Here is a 19,816-nt window from a genome sequence, read left to right on the forward strand (position 1 = left end):
AATGAAATTTTTACAAGGAATGGGATTTAATGTAGTCTTAAAGTATCTTCCCACAGGATACAAAAAAAACTTGCAAATTAAAAAGGAATAAATAGTAACTTTTTAGTGGAGGAAACTGGCAGACACTACCTTAATAAGAGACTAAAGTTATCATCGTCAGTACTGGGACAAATCAAAATGATGTGCCACCTGATGGGATGCAGTGAGAAACACAGCATCACTTCTGTGATATTCTGGCCAAAAGTGCATATCCTGAGTCTAATCATGAGGAAGTATACAAACCTAAGTTGAGGGACATTCTACAAAGTAATTGGCCTGTAATCTTCAATGTTTCAAGGATATGAAGGTCAAGGACAGACCAAAAGACTGTTCCAGATTGAAGCAGGCTAACCAGAATGGTAGCTAAATGTATCAGGTTGATTCTGATTTGGATCCTTTTGCTGTAAAGGATATTGTTGGGGCAACTAGTAAAAATTGACAGGCTCTGAGGATTACAAGATAGTAATTATTCATCAATACTAATGATTCATCAGTGTTAATTTCTTGATTTCGATGGTTGTATTGTATCGTTTAGGAGACTGTAGTAAGTACATACTAAGGCAGCATTCTCAACTTTTTAGTCTCAGAGCCCTTTTATACCCTTAAATATTATTGAGGACTCCAAAGAGCTTTTTTTTTTTCCACCTTTTTTTTTTAAATTATACTTTAAGTTTTGGGATACATGTGCAGAACATGCAGGTTTGTTACATAGGTGTACACGTGCCATGGTGGTTTGTTCCATCCATCAACTCGTAATCTACATTAGGTATTTCTCCTAATGCTATCCCTCTGCTTGCCACCCACCCCCTGAACAGGCCCCAGTGTTTGATGCTCCCTTCGCTGTGTCCATGTGTTCTCATTCTCATTGTTCAACTCCCACTTATGAGTGAAAGCATGCGGTGTTTGGTTTTCTGTTCTTGTGTTAGTTTGCTGAGAGTGATGGTTTCCAGCCTCATCCATGTCCCTGCAAAAGACATGAATTCATCCCCAAAGAGCCTTTGTTTGCATAGGATACCACTATCAATGTTTATCACATTATAAATTGAAACTGAGAAACCTAAAAAATAATTATTTAACTCACTTAAAAATAACAATAAACCCTTTACATGTTAACACTACACATTTTGAGGGAAAATAACTATATAGTCTGAAACAAAACAAAATGTAGTGAGAACAATCACATTGTTTTACATTTACAAAATCACTTTAATATCTGGCATTGTAGCAGGATGAGTCACAGACAAAACTCCTCAGACACCGGATTAAAGAAGGAAGAAGCTTCATTTGGCCAGGAGCATCGGCAGACTTGTGTCTTAAGAGCTGAGCTCCCTCAAAAAGAAATCGTTGGCGCTTTTAAGGGCTTACAACTCTAAGGGGTCCACATGAAAGAGTCGTGATAGATCGAGCAAGCATGGGGAATGTGACTGGGGGCTACATGCATAAGCTAACAGGACAGAAAGTTTTGCAATGCTTTTTCATACAATGTCTGGAATTTACAGATAACACAAGTAGTTTAGGTCAGGGATTGATATTATTATTACTATTATTTTAACGACCAGGGCTGGGTGGTGATGCCAGGCCATCTGGCTATTTATCTTACTTCTGTTTCTTTTTAACTTTTTGCTTTTTTCTTTTCCCCTGTCTTATAAACTAGGCAAGGGCAGGTGGGGGTGGAGGGCAGCAGGAGAAGTGGTGGTCTCCTTGCTTATTCCCCACCTTTGAGATATCCACTTATTAGTGGAAGCTCTCACTTTTATTTTTACTTTCCAAGTCTCTTTGTGAGACAGAGTGATAGTGATTCATGTAATACACTTGTGCTGAAGTTTTCTGATGAACCAAGGTAGCAACAAAACCTTTTATCATTTGAAGGAGCAAGGGTAATACACAGGGAAGCAGCAAGCAAGTTATTATTACTAGCAGTATACTTACAATAAGAGTTTCAAATCTTCTTATAGCTGGAAATTGTTTTTCTAAATAAACACTTAGGATTAAACCTGTGCTAAACCTGTACAGGCACGTGTTCCAACTTTATCATGTCCTAAGCAGGTTAGTTCTTTTACTGGGTCTTAAAAGCCTTTTTTTAGCGAGCAACGTAGTATTTCTTAATAATAGAAGTGTTTAAGAGTCAGATGCTTGAACTTGTGGGCATCTGTTTGGGGAAAGAGTCAGTTAAAGTAAAATTATTTTGAAGCGTTAACTTTTTTGCTTCTTAAGGCTATTGGTCTCTCATGTTAGCTTTTCTATAAACATAACATGAGGAAACGCTTAGGCTGCTGACAATGTTTTCAGCCAGCTAAGTAAATAGGGTTTTTTTTTTTGCTAAAGGAGGAGGCTCTGGTAACTTCTGGTTTATATGCTTAAAGAATGACTTAAAGACTCAGAATTGTTGCTGGGCCAGACGGGTTTGGGTTCCTTGACCAAGTAGTGTGTGTACAGTGGGAACAACTTTCTTTTTTTTTTTTTCTTTTTTGAGACGGAGTCTTACTCTGTCGCCCAGGCTGGAGTGCAGTGGCACAATCTCAGCTCACAGCAAGCTCCGCCTCCCAGGTTCATGCCATTCTCCTGCCTCAGCCTCCCGAGTAGCTAGGACTACAGGGCTGCCACCATGCCCGGCTAATTTTTTGTATTTTTAGTAGAGATGGGGTTTCACCGTGTCAGCCAGGATGGTCTAGATCTCCTGACCTCCTGATCCGCCTGCCTCAGCCTCCCAATATGCTGGGATTATAGGTGTGAGCCACCACGCCCAGCCGGGGACACCTTTCTACAGATAGGTATTTCTTCCAGCATGATTAAGGGGGATAACAACAACAAAGCAATGTACAGCATATTCCTGTCTAGCAAGGCCAAAAGAGGTCCTTTCCTGGGAAAAACAGTTAATATTACAGGAAAACTATTAGTCTTTAAGATTTTTAACTACATTTACTTGCTTGAGGAGTCCTCAAGCTTTGGCTATGCGTAGACTAGCCAGCTTCCAGGATGTGACTAGAGCAGAGCTTGCTCTAGTCCAAACATAGTTTAGTCTAAAACATAGTTAGATTTGCATATCTACTTCTGCATTCAGTCTACTGCAATTTGTTATTGTGGTTGAAGTAGGAGGAAATCTGGCTTTACATGGATGCGTAGTTGGAGAAGAGAAAGCTCTTGTAATATCTTCTTTGGATGATTGTGGATATTCTTTTGGTACATCAAAACATTCCAAGTGAAAGCTTCTTAAAAGTTAGTTGCAATATGAAATCTGAAATTACATCAATTTTTTATACTCAGTGACATTAAAATATTAAATTCATTGTTCTACCTCACAGTCTGAATAGGTCTTTTATCCATCATGACTTTGTAACGTTATGCATTGATCACTTGGAAAATATTGGTTCCTGAATTTTGCAGATCTTCCAAATGTTGACACAGTATCAAAGATAATCACAATTGTTAATATCACCCCCAATCTTATCAGAAAAGTTTTTTCTCTTAAGCTGATGGGGGTGGATACAAGTTTTCCAAAACTCTTATTTTCATTTAAAAGCTTAAATTTTATCATGGACAGCAAATATTGTTGCTTGTTTTCCTTGAAGTGACAAACTAATCTCATTCATTTTTGAGAATATGCCTGCCAAATTCAAATAAGCATCGTTTTTCTGTCAGTTGTTCTTTCATATAAAGTGGTGTTGCGTGAAAAAAAGGGGCTAATTCAGCTCACGACTCAATTGCACAAATGCTTTTCCTCAAGACAGCCATTGTATTAGGAACACAGAAAAAGTGCTTCATGCATACCTTCCATTTTGTCACACAGAACATTAAAAAGATTTATACTCAAATAGAGATTTAATAAAATTAATGATTTTCACTGCTTCATCAAGGGGTATGTTTAAATAAAACTGATTTTTTTCTTTTTTACATGTGAAGAATACAATGACTTCCAATACAGCAAGGTGCCACTGCTTTGATTCTTGTTTAGGTTCTAGCAATTTTACCCACCCTTGCTTTTCTCAATATAGTGAAGAGGGCAGAGAATATCAGTATTTTTTACTCTTCGGGGATCATGGATCACATTTTGAGAACCACTACATCAAAGTATTTTTGGGTGCTGGGCATCATGTCAGCAATTTAATCTAAAATGATTCAGGGGAAAAAAGTTATTTGTAAAATATATGCAGCTTTCCTGGTTTGAGATTATTTCAAAATTTAAAAAACAACATGACCTTTCAAATGTTGAAAACTGATATTTGTGAGAATAATTATTTTAAACTTCAGCAATATACCAGTAAGTTATTGTACAGATTGGATAACTTAATGTTATTTAGTAGCGTTCTTGGCGTATAGTCGATGCTCAGAAATTGATAACTGTATTATTACTCCTGTTTTGTTGGTAGAATGTTAACTATATCTCTATACATTTTATATGGTATCTCTGTGTCTTTTAGGGAATCCTAGGGTCAAAATGACTTGTGTCAAGTTCTTATTCTTTGTTTGTTTGCTTTTTGAGACAGAGTCTTGCTCTGTCGCCCAGGTTGGAGGGCAGTGGTGATCTTGGCTCACTTCAGCCTCCACCTCCTGGGTTCAAGTGATTCTCATGCCTCAGCCTCCAGAGTAGCTGAGATTATAGGCGTGTGCCACCACGCCAGGCTAAGTTTTGTATTTTTAGTAGACACTGGATTTCAGCATGTTGGCCAGGCTGGTTGCGAGCTACCGACCTCAGGTGATCCACCTGCCTCCACCTCCCAAAGTGCTGGGATAACAGGTGTGAGCCACCTAGCCTTGCCTTCAAATTCTTATTCGTTGTTCTGAAAGTATAGGAGAACAGATTGTGTATCAACTGCCTTTGCTTTAATTTTGTATTAATATGTAAAAACTATGCTGTTTTGATACATGAAGAGAGGGTGTTTTCTGTGTTGAACAGAAAGATTGTTATACTCTTGACAAAATATTGTTGAAATATCTTTAAGTGTAAATGGCAATGAAGTAAATACTTGGCTGGGTGCAGTGACTGACACCTGTAATCCCAACACTTTGGGAGGCCGAGGCGGGTGGATCACCTGAGGTCAGGAGTTCAAGACCAGCCTGGCCAACATTGTGAAACTCCATCTCTACTAAAAATACAAAAATTAGCCGGGTACTGTGGCAGGTGCTTGTAGTCCCAGCTTCTCGGGAGGCTGAGGCAGGAGAATTGCTTGAACCTGGGAGGCGGAGGTTGCAGTAAGCCAAGATTGCACCACTACACTCCAGCCTGGGTGACAGAGCAAGACTCCGTCTTGGAAAAACAAAAATACTACTACTAATAATAAAGTAAATACTCATTTCAATAGCTATTTTAAATTTTATGGTGAGTTTTCTGCCCCAAAGTTCCTTTAAAAAAAAAAAAAAAAAACAAAATCAACTGTTAAGCTTCTTTTTTCTAACTACCAAAGTGGGAGATCCAGACCTTTGAAAAGAATACTTTTTTCCTGTGGCAAGATTTTACAAAACCAGAGTGGAATCTCGTAAGAACAAAGTGACAGGTTAAAATAAAAAGGGGTTACTTTAAAAAAAAAAAATTAGCTTAATCAGCATTTTTAAAATAAAGGTACTGTGTGATATTTGACTTCTAATTAACTTTAGCAATCTTTATGCGTGAAAGAAGAAGGGAGAAATAGTCTGGTGGGTTACAAGAATATCTCTTTTTGCTTTCTAACTTGATTTGTAGGTCACGGTTATCCTGCATGGAAAATTGGTCAGCTCTGGCCCAAATCTTGGTAGTCATTTCATTTTTCAAGCTAACAAAGAGAGAGAAAGCAACTTACCTCAAGGAAAGACTCGTTTTACTAACAGAGAGACACATTTCATATGATTAAAAAAATGTTGGGACATAATCACAGGAGCATTGCCTCATATGCAGAACTAGAAGGACTGTTTTAGCTATAAAATGTGACGTTTCATTAACTAGATTTCTAAAGCAAATGTATAAAACCACTGTGTTCTCTCTCTTCGTAGAGCTGTTTGTCTGCTCAGTTGTAAAGTCCTGCAGGCTGTCACTCAGAAGTCCCTCCCAGCCCAGCCTGCCTTCCTCTTCCCACTGCTGTCTCTCTCTCCATGGGACCCTCCTCTCTCACGGGACTAATGAAGCAGCTGCTTTGTTCTCTGCCTGCCACCTGTCGCTTTTTATAACAAGCTGTGTATCTTCTACTCTGCCACTGTCATTTCCTTCCTCAAAAAAAAATGAAGTGTGATCTTGTAACTTCTCACTGTAATAACCTCTCCTAAGTAATTATAACACACAGGAGGAAATAGAAACTTGTTATAGGGCTGATTCCATAGGCCTGTGACTTGAGCATTTGCATGGGGCCCCACACTTAGAAGGGTCCATACTTGGTTTAATGCTCTGCTGTTACCATCTTGAAATTCTTAATAACTTTTGAACAAGGGTGTCCCACATTTTTATTTTACACTGGGTCCCACAAATGAAGTAGCTAGTCCTATTTGTTATCTCGGACCATACAACCTCCACCAGCTCTCATCTACAAATTTTCTCTCCGCTTCTCTGTGTGCACCACATATGCCATCCACAGAGATTCTTAAAACATGCTATTCATTTTCTATGCTTTCTGTTTTTGCCAACATCTGCCCTTTCTTGGTAGGGCCAATTCCTACTCTTCACCAAAAACTCCACACAAATGTTACCTACTATGTAAAATAGCACTCTGCAAGAGTGAATTGCTTTCTCTTTGATGCTTTGTTTATATTTATTAGAGCAGCAATTGGATTTACACATATCTCCTTCATCCAAATATAACCTATTTGAGGGTATTTGTTATTGTCCTCAGGGTGAAGCCTGACACATGGGCACGACTTAGTATGTATTTCTTGAATTTACTCAATCAAAACATTTATTGAGCTCCTATAAAGTACCAGGTACTGTTGGGCTTTGAGTATACAGTAGTAAAGGGCAAAAAACAGGCACAGATCCTGCCCTCATAGAGCTTACAGTTTAGGGAGTGAGATGCTTTGCCAGATTGCAACTGGCCATGCTCCTGATTAAATGAATGAGCACAGGGGCCTTGGTTTAGAATGGGAAATCTTTTTGTCTCTTTGACTACCGGTGGTGGTGGAATATTATGATCCCTAGAGTACTGGGAATTTTGCATTTGGAAGCTGACCCAGGTCATTTGGTGACATTAAAGAGAAGGGTGGGCCAGGCATGGTGGCTTCACGCCTGTAATCCCAGCACTTTGGGAGCTCATAGCAGGCAGATCACTTGAGCCCACGAGTTTGAGAGCAGCCTGGGCAATATGACAAAACCCCCAAAATTAGATGGGCATGGTGGCCTGCACCTGTGGTCTCAGCTACTTGGGAGGCTGAGATGGGAGGATCTCTTGAACCCAGAAGGTCCAAGCTGCAGTGAGCCATGTCCACGCCACTGCACTGTACCCCGTGTGACAGAGAGAGACCCTGTCCTACTGCCCACCGCCCCCTCCTCCCAAAAAGAGAGAGAAGGGTGACTGTCAGCAAGGTTCCCAGGCTTCTTTCATCAAATCTGAGATACCATTGATCATGAAGCAACGATGCAGCTTATAACCACTAAGAAGGAAAATTCACTAATTAAACTGACTTGCCATCAATTATGAAACACCTTGATTTCAGAGATGAAAAGTGAATTAAAATGTACACCTTGGAATAGATAACATACAATAATTTAAAGGTTAATTACAAGGAAATTGAGTCAAGGAAATACTTGGACTCTAAAGGCAAGGCTAAAAATAGTACATCATGACCACTGATTCCACGGATTATATGGTAATGAATCACTTTTTAAAGCAGAATCAGATGTTCATGTCAGCTTGAAAAAATATGTAGCTGATGCAAGGAGGTAAGAGTTAACGATACGGATTATACCTACAGCAGCCTATGCTATTAAGGAAAAAACAACTATTTGTCAAGCAGCCATCTTTGTAGATATCAGCAGATAGAGAAGTCCCCCCGTGTCTGCAGGGCATATGCCATAAGATCCCCAGTGAATGCTTGAAACTATGGATAGTGCTGAACCCTCTATACCTATATATGCTCTTTTTTTGATCTGATAACCAAGAGAGCTACTAAGTGACTAAAGAGTGGGTGGTGTGTACAGCATGGATATGCTGGACAAAGGTATGATTCACACTAACAGCAGGACAGTGCAAGATTTCATCATGCTAATTAGAATGGCATGCAATTTAAAACTTATGAATTATTATGGGCCGGGCACAGTGGCTTACGCCTGTAATCCCAGCACTTTGGGAGGCTGAGACAGGTGGATCACCTGAGGTCAGGAGTTCGAGACCACCAATAAAAAATACAAAAATTAACGGGCCGTGGTAGCAGGCGCCTGTAATCCCAGCTACTCGGGAGGCTGAGGCAGGAGAATCTCTTGTCCCCAGGAGGTGGAATTTGCAGTGAGCCGAGATCACGCCCTTGCATTCCAGCCTGGGCAACAAAGGAAAACGCCATCTCAAAAAAAAAAAAAACTGTGTAGGGTGGGTATTGTTTTTTGTGGTTTTATAGGCTAAGAAATGGTATTCTTGAAAGTTCAAAGGCTTGAGTGAAGGGCCTTAGGCCAGCAACCAGTTGAGTTGGCACTCAAGTGCCGGGCTTCTAACTGTATCCCAGGCTCTTCCAGTGAACTCTGCTTTCATATCGCTAGCAGTAGCATCTTGGAATCTTAAGTGTAGTAATCTTAAGAATGATACTTTGGGCCAGGAGCAGTGGCTAATGCCTGTAATCCCAGCACTTTGGGAGGCCAAGGCAGGCGGATCACCTGAGGTCAGGAGTTCGAGACCAGCCTGGCCAACATGGCAAAACCCTGACTCTACTAAAAATACAAAATTTAGCTGGGCATGGTGGTGGGTGCCTGTACTCCCAGCTACTTGGTAGGCTGAGGCAGGAGAATCATTTGAACCTGGGAGGCGGAGGTTGTAGTGAGCTGAGATCATGTCACTGCACTCCAGCCTGGGTGACAGAGACTGTCTCAAAAAAAAAAAAAAAAAAAAAAATTTTGCTTTTTTCTCCCCTCAAAAGATAAAATTCAGATACTTCTATGGACCTTTTGCTTACGAAGTGCAGAAAAATCAACATTGCTATATGAAAATTTCTTCAAGAGTGGTTTGTCCAAGAGTTTACAATGCCTGGACCAACTGTAGAACTCAAAGCTTTCAAAAGGATAGGGCCTATTCACGTCCTATCAATAGAATAGATTCACGCGGCATAAGGTTTTTATTTATTGCAGGTGTTTGTTCTAGTTAAAGAGGCTATAATGAAAAAAATATAATAACCTTGGCTTAAAATAAAGAAATGCTTGGTTTGAGTTAGAATCCTGATGAGCTATGATTAATTTTTTGGCTTGACTGAAAGTGGGTCTCTTCATATGAGATTAAAATTGTCATAAATATTTTTCCAAGGGCAACATAAAAAAAGGAAATAGACCATTATTTGTGTAGCATCTCTGTTAATTGTAATTAAATGGGCCTTTAAAAATGGAGTCAGATCAATTATTCCCTTCTAGGACACAATCACCTTCTCCAAAGCCATATAAGGCAGGCTGTCTTTGTTGGGGGTTGTCTCACCCCAAGGGATAGGGATGTAAGGATAGGTAAGGCCTGGGAGTTGTGGGGAAAAGAAGACAGGAAAAGAAGGGAAGTGGAGAGAAATTGGTTAGGGGACTTCGTTTTTTTCTTTTCCCCTTAAAATTAGAGAAAGTATAAAAGACTTCTCTTGCATCTTTTAAATCTCTAAATACTGTAAAACATAATTTTATGTGAAAATGGAGAGCTTTTTTTTTAAAAAAAAAAGTATGAGACATTTTTATGGTTACAAACTGAATTTTATGAATTTAGATTTAAGATGCTAAAATTGGTACGCATTGAATATGGTGCTATTTCTCTAAGAGTCTCCTCTCCCCAACTCATTATCTTTTCTAAGACTGGAATAAGGGAGATTGGTCCATGACTAAAATATCCTCAACCTTCATATATGTGCCCCTGAGCCAAGCTCCTGGAATAGTGTATTCATGAGATGGGATGGTTTCTAAGGTTTCTTATAACTCTAAAATGTTTGAATTTATATGAGAATGATAGTCTAGACCCGTGTATGACAGATGGAGTAACTGAACTGTCTCTCAATTTGTCTTTTTTTTTTTTTTGAGAGCTGGAGTCTTGCTATGTTGTCCTGGCTGGTCTCAAACTGCAGGGCTCAAATGATCCTCTTGCTTCAGCCCCCAGAGTAGGTGGTACTACAGGTGTGCACCACCACACCCCACTCTAGCTTACATTTTAATATGCCTAATGTTCTGTCTTATACATATATTTCTTACCAGCATGAAAGAAATGTAATTTCTATAGGGAGGATCCAACAAGTATTGAGAAGATGATTTTAATGAATCAGCTGTGTTGGCCTAGCTTTATTTACTCATTTAAAAAACATTGAGCAGAATGACCTCTGCTTTATGCCAGACATGGTGCTAGCTGCAGGGAATACAAAGATGACAAAGAGTGCTCCCTGTTTAAGAAACAGACTCTTTGCTTAATATAATAAGTGCCTCGTAGGGTTGTATAGAAGGTCTCTAGGAGCACAGCAGAGAGTGGAAGTAGCTTTACCTTGCAGGAAATGGGAATAGTGAAAAATATGTCCACGGATGTGGTAACATGACTTAAATCTTAAAGAATGTTATAATAATGTTATAATATGGAAAAAGTGAGGAAGGGTTATATGACAGGAATTTCATAATGGATAGTACCTGAAACTTACAGGGGAAGGCAGGCTGTTTATTTGGAGCAGATGTAGGAGTGTCAACATATACATTTTGGTTTTATTAATAGAAAAAAACACAAATAACATACAAGTTTATATAGATTAGACTTCTTTTATAACATTCCCAGACTTAATATCCCTAGCCACCTAGGGCAAAAATTTGAGGAAAGTCCTTCTAAAATCTATAAAATTATTCTTACAGAAAGAGAAATTTAAAAGGAGATGCCAATTTGTTGAGCAAAATGAAAATGATAATGACCATAGCTGGAAGTACGATAAACCTAAGGCCATTCTGAATATATTTATCACCTTTCTTGGCTTGCACCTAAAAATGTGTGAGTTTTAATATTGAGAGGTGTTCCAGCAGCATCTTGAGACTATTGCAGGGTTCAGTTCCTTTTCTGTCAATTCCAGACTTGACCTTGAATGAATTCTGAATACTCTGTGTCGTAAACAGCAGTGTGACTGTAGGAGTGGGGCATGTGCTCTTGCAGGTGATGGAATGGTTTGAGGCCAGTGACGATATTCATTATTCTATAGCACTATTGTTGTAAATAATATTTGCTTTCTGCTTTTCCACAATTGTAGTTACCTGGTTTTCAGTGGAGCAGTAGATAGAAAGGGAGTGAATAGTATCAGCGTAGCTTAGCTTCATTCCCCGCTTTTTATGCCAGAGTTGCATTTCTGCCTCCATTTCTAGTTAGTTGACTGCCTTGAGTAGTTCATACCAGCCTTTTTCTTCTTGGTGTTTGGTCTTTCTTAGCCACTAGGCTGAGAGGCAGTTGGTCAAGACCATCTGAGAATTATTTTCATCTGAAAATAAAGTTGGGATGGGTCATGACTATATATATGTAACCACAACTGTAAGTAGTGGGATGCCAGCTCATACAATTTCAAATACCAACAGCTTGTCAATAGGCATCAATAGTACTGCCTATCTGTATATAATGGTGTGTACTATTCTCATCATGGAATTCTTTAATTCTTTAAGAATTTGCAATCACAGGATTTTACTGTGAGACATTTAAACAAAACATTTGAATAAATGGAGAGCCCGAAGGGAATGCCACATTGTCATTCTTTAATTGAAATGTTTAATGCAATCCCAATCAAAACTGAGACTAAACAGGTGAGGATAAGCAATAAATTTTTAAAGAAGAACAACAAAGTAGACTTGCATTACTAGAAACATTAAAACCCATTTTAGATCTAGAATAACTAAATCTAGGGCATTGTGAAAGAACAGAAAAATAAGATAATAAACAGACTATACTTCTGGAATCAGAATCTTATAGGTACAAGCTGTCCAATCATTTTAAATGTTCACCTGGATCAGCCATTGGATGAGGATGCTATGGAAAGAGTGTGATCCTGGACAAGGCAACTCTGCAGCTGAGGCTGACACCCAAAAGCTTTCTGCTGGTGATGCTCCCACAATTAGGGCAACATCAGTTTCATTGAAGGGGCGATTGTGTGGCTCATCTCATGTTCATTGCAACCTCCAAATCCAATTGTTTGTGCATCTTTATCCTACACACTTGTAGGATATTGATTTTAACTTATTTCAACTCCTACTCTGGAAAACAGAGAGAGGCTGCGTCATTTCTTAGACCTTTGTAATCAGTCAAGGATCAGAGTTCCAGAAGTACTACTCCAAAAGCTTTGGTAAGTGCTTATTCTTCCCTAGCGGTGGGCTGTTGGTGAGTTGCAGACTAGTGGTTTTATGAAAAAAACGGGTTGGGGAGGTGTGAAGGTGGAAATGAGGGCTGTGTTATGGGTATCTGGTATCTACTTCTGTTTCAGGTGCTTAATTCACCCTTGTGCTGATGTTTAAAGTTAGAGGATTCTTGTCCATTTGTCTTGCCTTCTGTTGGCAGGGTCACATGCAGGGTGATAGGCTATGGGAAGGGGAAAGATGCCTAGATTTACTTGTAGGCTGGTCTTCAAGCCCCAAGTTCAAGTCTCCTGAGTAGCTGAGACTATAGCCACACACCATCGTTCTCGGCTTTTCCTTTGTAACATAGGCCAGCTACTTCCCACCTTAGCCTTCTAGAACCCCCCATTATAATTCTTATTCAATTGCCTTGGCCCAGAAAGAGACAGTTCCTGTCCTATTCTTATATATGCACATCTATCGTTGATTGACAGAACTCGATGGTGGAGGTGGAGGTAGTTCATAGAATTCCGAAAGCCCACCCACCCATGCCCCTGGTCAGTAGCATGCATGTACCATAATCCTTGGAAAGGAAACGTGGTGAGAGTCTGCTGGATTCTTCTGGGGAAATTTTCTCTCTATAAAAGGGACATATCACAGAGACATACGATTTCTGCCTCCGAACACTGTTGTTTGCATGCGATGCATGGAATGGCAGTGGCCCTCCAGAAAAGGAGCCAGCCTAAGGGAAAAGAGAGGAGGGTGGAAAGATCCCAGATCATTTGTGCCATTGTTGAGCAACTAAACAAAACAGAACCAAGTCCTTGTCTTCTTGAAGCTTAATTTGAGTCAAGACTTGTAGACAAGGATGTTCATTATTAAAATACACTACCTAGTATATTAGAAGGTAGTAAGTACAATGGAATAAAATCAAGCAGGGAAGCGCATGAGGAGTGCTGGGGAGATGGTTGCATTTATTAAAGGGTGGGCAAGGCAGGCTTCTCTGAGAAGGTAACATTTGCTCAAGGACCCAACAGAGACAAGGGATGTGGAAGAGCATTCCAAACATAGGAAATGGTAAGTTTAAGTCCTAAGTGTACGTGGACAACATTCGGTATCTAAACAACTGCTAGGATCCCTTATGGCTAGAACTGAGGAGCAACGGGGAGAGTAGTTGGAGGTGAGTTCAGCCTAATAAACTCACACTGTTTATTAGGCTGTTGCCAATGCCTTTTGGCTCTTACTCTGAGTGAGATGGAAATCTCTGGAGGTTTGTGAAGAGGTGGGTATCATGGTCTGACCTATGTTAAATAGGAAAAGCCGGAAACAATGGTGTGTGCCTGTAGTCCCAGCTACTAAGGAGACTTGAGCCCAGGCTTGAGACCCAATCTCTTAAAAGAAAAAAAAAAAAAGGAAAGACTCACAATACAGGCAGTGAAGAAAAGTTGTTTTTTAAAGAAGGCAGTGTTCACTTTTCAGTTAGATTTTCCAGAATCTATGATTCTGGGAAATCTAGGTATGAATTCAGATATTTTAATTAACCTGAAAAACTTGTACCAGAAGCCATTTGCTTATCCTAATGTGAATACAAAGAGCTTGCTTTGGTTCAATACTAAATAACATTCTTTGTAAAAGTGTCATTGAATCTTTTTAGCAACATATCTATACAAAACTCTACAATGTAAGTATGTACATTCATCTAATCCTGTGAGATGCAGAAGAGTGAATTTGGTTCAGGAGTTGTGAGGTGGCTTTTATTGATAGAAAATTTCCTGAATGTCAATACATAATACTAGTATGGAAAAATGCTTTGCTTTTCAAAATAAATAGATAAATTTATCTTATGTTATTCTCGAATGAAGTTTTTCATTTAATCAAAGATATTTTTAACCTTTTGTTTTGGGGCTTTTTGTTTTCCCTTGTGAAAATGTGGCTATAATAAAATCAGCATTCTTTATTTACTGGTGGTAAATTCTGTGAAATGTTAAAGTAGCCATGTTGGACCAGCTATTGTGAAATTACAGCTCCGTGTCTAACTTCCCACTACATGAGCACACATATAACTCATTTATATTAGAACAGTAAGTATACCTTTAACACCAAATAAGGTATTTTCTAGGTCAATTCTTCTTTTCAGTTTATTCATGGATTTCTACCTAGGGTCACTACTTTTCATTGAGTCTAACTAAGGATCAGATCTCTCATGAACCAGCTCTTTAGTTTTAGACAGAAATCCTTTTAGGTCAAGAACAGATACTTCCTACGAGGATTAATCCCGCATACTCTGTGATGAGCTGATACTGACTTTGACTGAAGAAAGATTTATTTTTGGAAGCAGGATTTTAAAATTAATTCTTTTGAATTCTCTGCAAGTTCTAAAGAATAAGCATTCCTAGCTCACTGGACTTGGCTAAGTAACTGAGTAGAGATCGTTGAGGAGAGAAAGAGAGTCTAGCCTTTATGGACTGCCTTCTGTGCACCATAGGTATCATGTGAGCCTCACGTCATTGGTTAGGTAGAATTATCTTCATTTTCGCAAGAGGATGCTGAGGCTCAAAGAAGATGTGTGACTTGCTTAAAGTCATTTTGCAAATATATGTGGAAATGAAATTGGTGCTCATGTCTGTGTGACCTCAAAGCCTGTGCTATCTCTTCACAGGACCTGACTAGTGAAGGCAAAAGTAAATACTGTACATTAACTCAGATGAGTTTTGTTCCTCAGGGTCTCATTTCTGAAGCTATTATTTTCATCAGCACTGTTTGGACCTTAATAGACTTGTGTAAAGTAGAACACTGAGGTGTTTCTTGTGTCACTTTATGCCTTTATTACTGTGCATTTTGTGTGGATTTTAAAATGTAGTGATTATTAACTATTAACCAAGCTCCCGAATTATAATAAGATCCTGTTCATTTTACTTCCATTGTGATACGATAGACTTTTTGTTTTAATGTATCACACTTTAAAATATTTTACAACATGAAGACTTCTTCCTGAAGTTACAGAGCACCAATTTACAATTAAAATCACAAAGCCAGTGATATTTAAAGAGTATATAACTTTATATGAATCATGTTTTATTATTTGTACCTAAGGGTCTAAAAGTAGTTCTCATTATTGATTTACAAAAGAGGAACTGATTAAGGAACATTGAGCCAGCTCTCTGTGACGACATTGGAATTTTTATTGCAGGACTAATGTGTTGACCCTATATCATCTCTTAGATGGTCTCATGATTGCTTAAATTTATCCTGGTCTAAATTTTGTATCAAATTGGGTGAGGGGAAACGTCTGAAAGGATAATGCTATCAAATGCCTTAATCTTCACTGCCATGTACTAATTTTCCCTACTCTCCCATTTGTGTTTTCTTTTTCCCTAGAAGAAAAATTCAAAGTGGAGACAAGAACCATTGCTGTTGACTTCACATTAGAAGATATTTATGATAAAATTAAAACAGGCTTGGCTGGTCTTGAAATCGGTGTCTTAGGTTTGTATTTTTGCCACATTTATAGATTCTTCTTGTATTTATTATTTGACTTTATGACTTTGGATGTTAAGTGGTAAAATGACTAGTGAGAAAATTGTATTATGATTACTTAAGACATTTTTAGTGAATAATATCACTAGATGACATGATACGTTTGAATTTGTGTTTTTAGTTCTATATTGACAACATACAATTTTGGTTATTTTCCTTGTTATTTCTGTTATTCTCTGTGTATATTTAGATATACAGTTGTCCCTGGGTATCTATGGGTATAGGTTCCAGGACCTCTGCAGATGCTCAAGTTCCTTATATAAAATGCCTTAGTATTTGCATATAGCTTATGCACATCCTTTTGCATACTTTAAATCATCTCTAGATTACTTATAATACCTAAAACAATGCCTATACATCACTTCATTTGTGCAGATTTAATGTGTAGACACGCTGGTAAACTCAAGTTTTGGTTTTTGGAACTTTGTGGAATTTATCCCCCCCAATTTTTTGACTCGTCTCTTTTCTCCCCAACATTTTTGACCCGCTGTTGGTTGAATCCGTGAACGTGGAGCTCACAGATAATAGGACTGATGGTAGTTATAGTGCGATAATCCTTTAAGGTGGATGGTGCTGACTCATTTCCATACACTTGAGGAAATGAAGGCTTAGAATAGTTTATTCAGCCTTTTGTTCACTATTACCCCCCTGAGAAGACTTTTTAGAGATTTCTCCTAATCTAACTCTCATGAAATTTTAATACCACAAATACACTGTATATCCAGTTATGTACTATATGTATATCTCTGCTTTATAAAAAAAAAAATACAAATAAGATTCCCACTCCACCCTGACCAAGTTTCATCTGCTCTGTGGAGCTCTGCTCCAGTTGAAAACGGATTGTTTAGAAGGGAAGGCACATAAAGATTGAGTGATTCAGCTGGGGTTCAGTCTTGTATTTTTTTTTCTTATGCCCCTTTTTGTTACATCTCAGCTACCTTGCTCTTATTACCAGAAACAGATGCTTTTATTTGGATAATCAGAATATTGAACTTTATTATGGAAACAATTCAGAAAATTGCATAGGAAAAAGAAAGGGCTTTGTTAACTTTCCCACCACTCTTTGAGAGTCATTTCTAGAAAGAAACAGGGCATCTAGTTCCGAAAAAAACCTAAACTTCCTCATTAAATCTGTTTATCCCACTGTCAAAATTGGTGAGAACCAACTAATTGCCATTGTTTGTTTAGTTGGGCTATAAAAGTCAGATAAATTAAGATAATTTTTTAAAACATTTTCTAACATTTCTATAGTCATAAAGACCCCACCTGCCTTCCTCATTCTATAAAAGAATGGTCATTTACATAATTTCCATAATAGATAAGACAATTATTAAAAATCAATTAAACAAGTATGGCCCCACATACTACTGTTGCACCTAGGGTTAACCGTGGCTTTCACATGCTATCCTTTCCCAGCTCCTACCTGGTCCATATCACACATCACCATGCCCTGTATACTGACACCACTATTCCCTCACTTATAGGAAGACCAGTAGGCAAAAATGAATGAGAACACAGGTCTGGTTTTTGCCTTTGTGTCTGCATGATCTTAAATATACATATTGCCGGGAGTCCTTCACAATTTCCTCTTCCTTAGCCTAGATCTGACATACATAAAGCACCACTGACATCTGTACAAAATCTTGACTTCCTCAGCTTATATCTGGAATACATAAGTCACCATTGACATCTGCAAAAATCCAAATCAGCAATCGTAACTTATGGTTAGTATGGAAGCTGTCTTACTTCATCCTAACCTCCTTTCAAACTAGCGGTGGACTAGGGGATAAAGGCTAGTTTAGGCTGGAAGGGAGTTTGAGAATCCCTAATGAAAAGAGACTGAGGGAGAAAATCTTACTGCTTCTCTTGAACTTGTGCTCTTAGAGAATGACTTACTTTCAGAAATAGTTAAATTCATCACAATTGTGTTTAGTTTTACATAAACTTTAGCTGCTTTTCCCAGAAACTGCAGATGCTCTGGGACTATGGCATTGGCATTGGAAAACGTTGGGCATCAGGTTGCTGCAGGGCTGGAGGGTTGTACAAGGAACTCTTTAGCTGTTCTTTCCTGCCTCCTATATGGAAAGGCTTCAATATGAGTTTAGGCACGATAGATCTGTTGAGGATGAGCATACAGGACACATGGTCTCTAAACACTTTTCCCCTGTTTCTAGAATGCTAGCACTTGTATCAATACATAAGCACTGATATTTAGACATAAGGACTGATATTTTCCCAGGCCTCATACACTAATGAACCATTGTTTTGATAGCCTAGTTCCTTAGTAAGTTGCTGTGAGTTAACAATTTGTACCCCTCCGCATTCATTCATTCATTCTTTCATCAATCAGTGAACTAGAGATACAACAACGAATAAGAAAGCTATACTGGGCTGGGCACGGTGGCTCACACCTGTTATTCCAGCACTTTGGGAGGCCAAGGCGAGCGGATCACCTGAGGTCAGGAGTTTGAGACCAACCTGGCTAACATGACAAAACCCCATCTCTACTAAAAATACAAAAGTTAGCTGGGCAGGGTGGCGCACATCTGTAGTTCCAGCTACTCGGGAGGCTGAGACAGGAGAATCTCTTGAACCTGGGAGACAGAGGTTGCAGTGAGCTGAGATCGCACCATTGCACTCCAGCCTGGGTGACAGAGTGAGACTCTGTCTCAAAAAAAAAGGAAAGCTATACTGCATTATTTATGTAGTGTAATGTTCTAATAAGAAAAATAGTTATCTATGGGATAAGTGTTTTGAGTAGGGAAGGACAGGGTGTAATAAGAGTATATGGGGGACAGGGGAGTTGATACAGGGAAAAATAATGGTAGCTTGGCCTAGCCAGTGGGGTAGGAAAGAGAAGGATTCCAGAAACATTTATAAAGGAAGTAGATGAAGCAAGACTTTGTAAGAGATTCCAAGTGGGAAGGAGAAGAGAGAATTCATGGATGACTTTCAGGTTCTGGCTTGAGCATCTGCATCAACACTGCCATTTACTAAAATGGAGAATACCTTGAGGAGGAGCCTTTTGGGGAGTCAAGATCATTTAAAACTGGAAATCTGGGGTTCCTCTAAGATGTCTAAGTTGGCTTGTTAAGTTGATAGTTGGATATATATATATGTGTGTGTGTGTGTGTGTGTGTGTGTGTGTATTTATATGTATATATGTATCCAGATTTCAGTAGAGCTCTGTTCTACAGATACAGTTTGGTGATTAGTCATCTATGAGTAGTAATTGCATTGAAACAGTGGGCCTGGAGATCATCCAAGGAGAATGGAGAGAATATAAAGAGAAAACTGAAGACAGAGTTCTTTTTTTTTTTTTTTTTTAGACGGAGTCTGGCTCTGTCGCCCGGGCTGGAGTGCAGTGTGGCCGGATCTCAGCTCACTGCAAGCTCCACCTCCCGGGTTCACGCCATTCTCCTGCCTCAGCCTCCCAAGTAGCTGGGACTACAGGCGCCCGCCACCTCGTCCGGCTAGTTTTTTGTGTTTTTTTAGTAGAGATGGGGTTTCACCATGTTAGCCAGGATGGTCTCGATCTCCTGACCTCGTGATCCGCCCGTCTCGGCCTCCCAAAGTGCTGGGATTACAGGCTTGAGCCACCACTCCCGGCATGAAGACAGAGTTCTTTTGAGTTTCCTTCCTTCTCATCAAAGGCTGCCTGGAATAGATAGCATGAAGCAGGGGATAGTTTTCTGCATGAACTCAGCACTGTTCAATAGAAATGTAACACAAGCCACATAGTAATTTTAGCTTTTCCAATAGCCACATTTTTTTTTAAAGTAAAAAGAAACAGATGAAGTTAATTGTTTTTTTTTTTTTGAGATGGAGTCTCGCTCT

General features: G+C 39.1%; 1 protein-coding gene across 2 annotated transcripts in view; it reads left to right on the forward strand.

Moving 5' to 3' along the window:
• The window catches only part of HSD17B12 (hydroxysteroid (17-beta) dehydrogenase 12), a 178,970-nt gene that overhangs the window by 101,821 nt on the left and 57,333 nt on the right, over window positions 1-19,816 (forward strand). Inside the window, exon 4 of one of the 2 annotated variants that reach the window (XM_011963265.1) lies at window positions 15,821-15,928. The exons of the other annotated variant lie outside the window; for it this stretch is intronic. Within the exon in view, the coding sequence (XP_011818655.1) occupies window positions 15,821-15,928 (108 nt within the window). The remainder of the gene's footprint in view (window positions 1-15,820; window positions 15,929-19,816) is intronic. 2 annotated transcript variants of the gene reach the window in all.

The sequence above is a fragment of the Colobus angolensis genome, unplaced genomic scaffold (assembly GCF_000951035.1).
Source record: "Colobus angolensis palliatus isolate OR3802 unplaced genomic scaffold, Cang.pa_1.0 Scaffold61, whole genome shotgun sequence".
Classification (NCBI taxonomy): Eukaryota; Metazoa; Chordata; class Mammalia; order Primates; family Cercopithecidae; genus Colobus; species Colobus angolensis.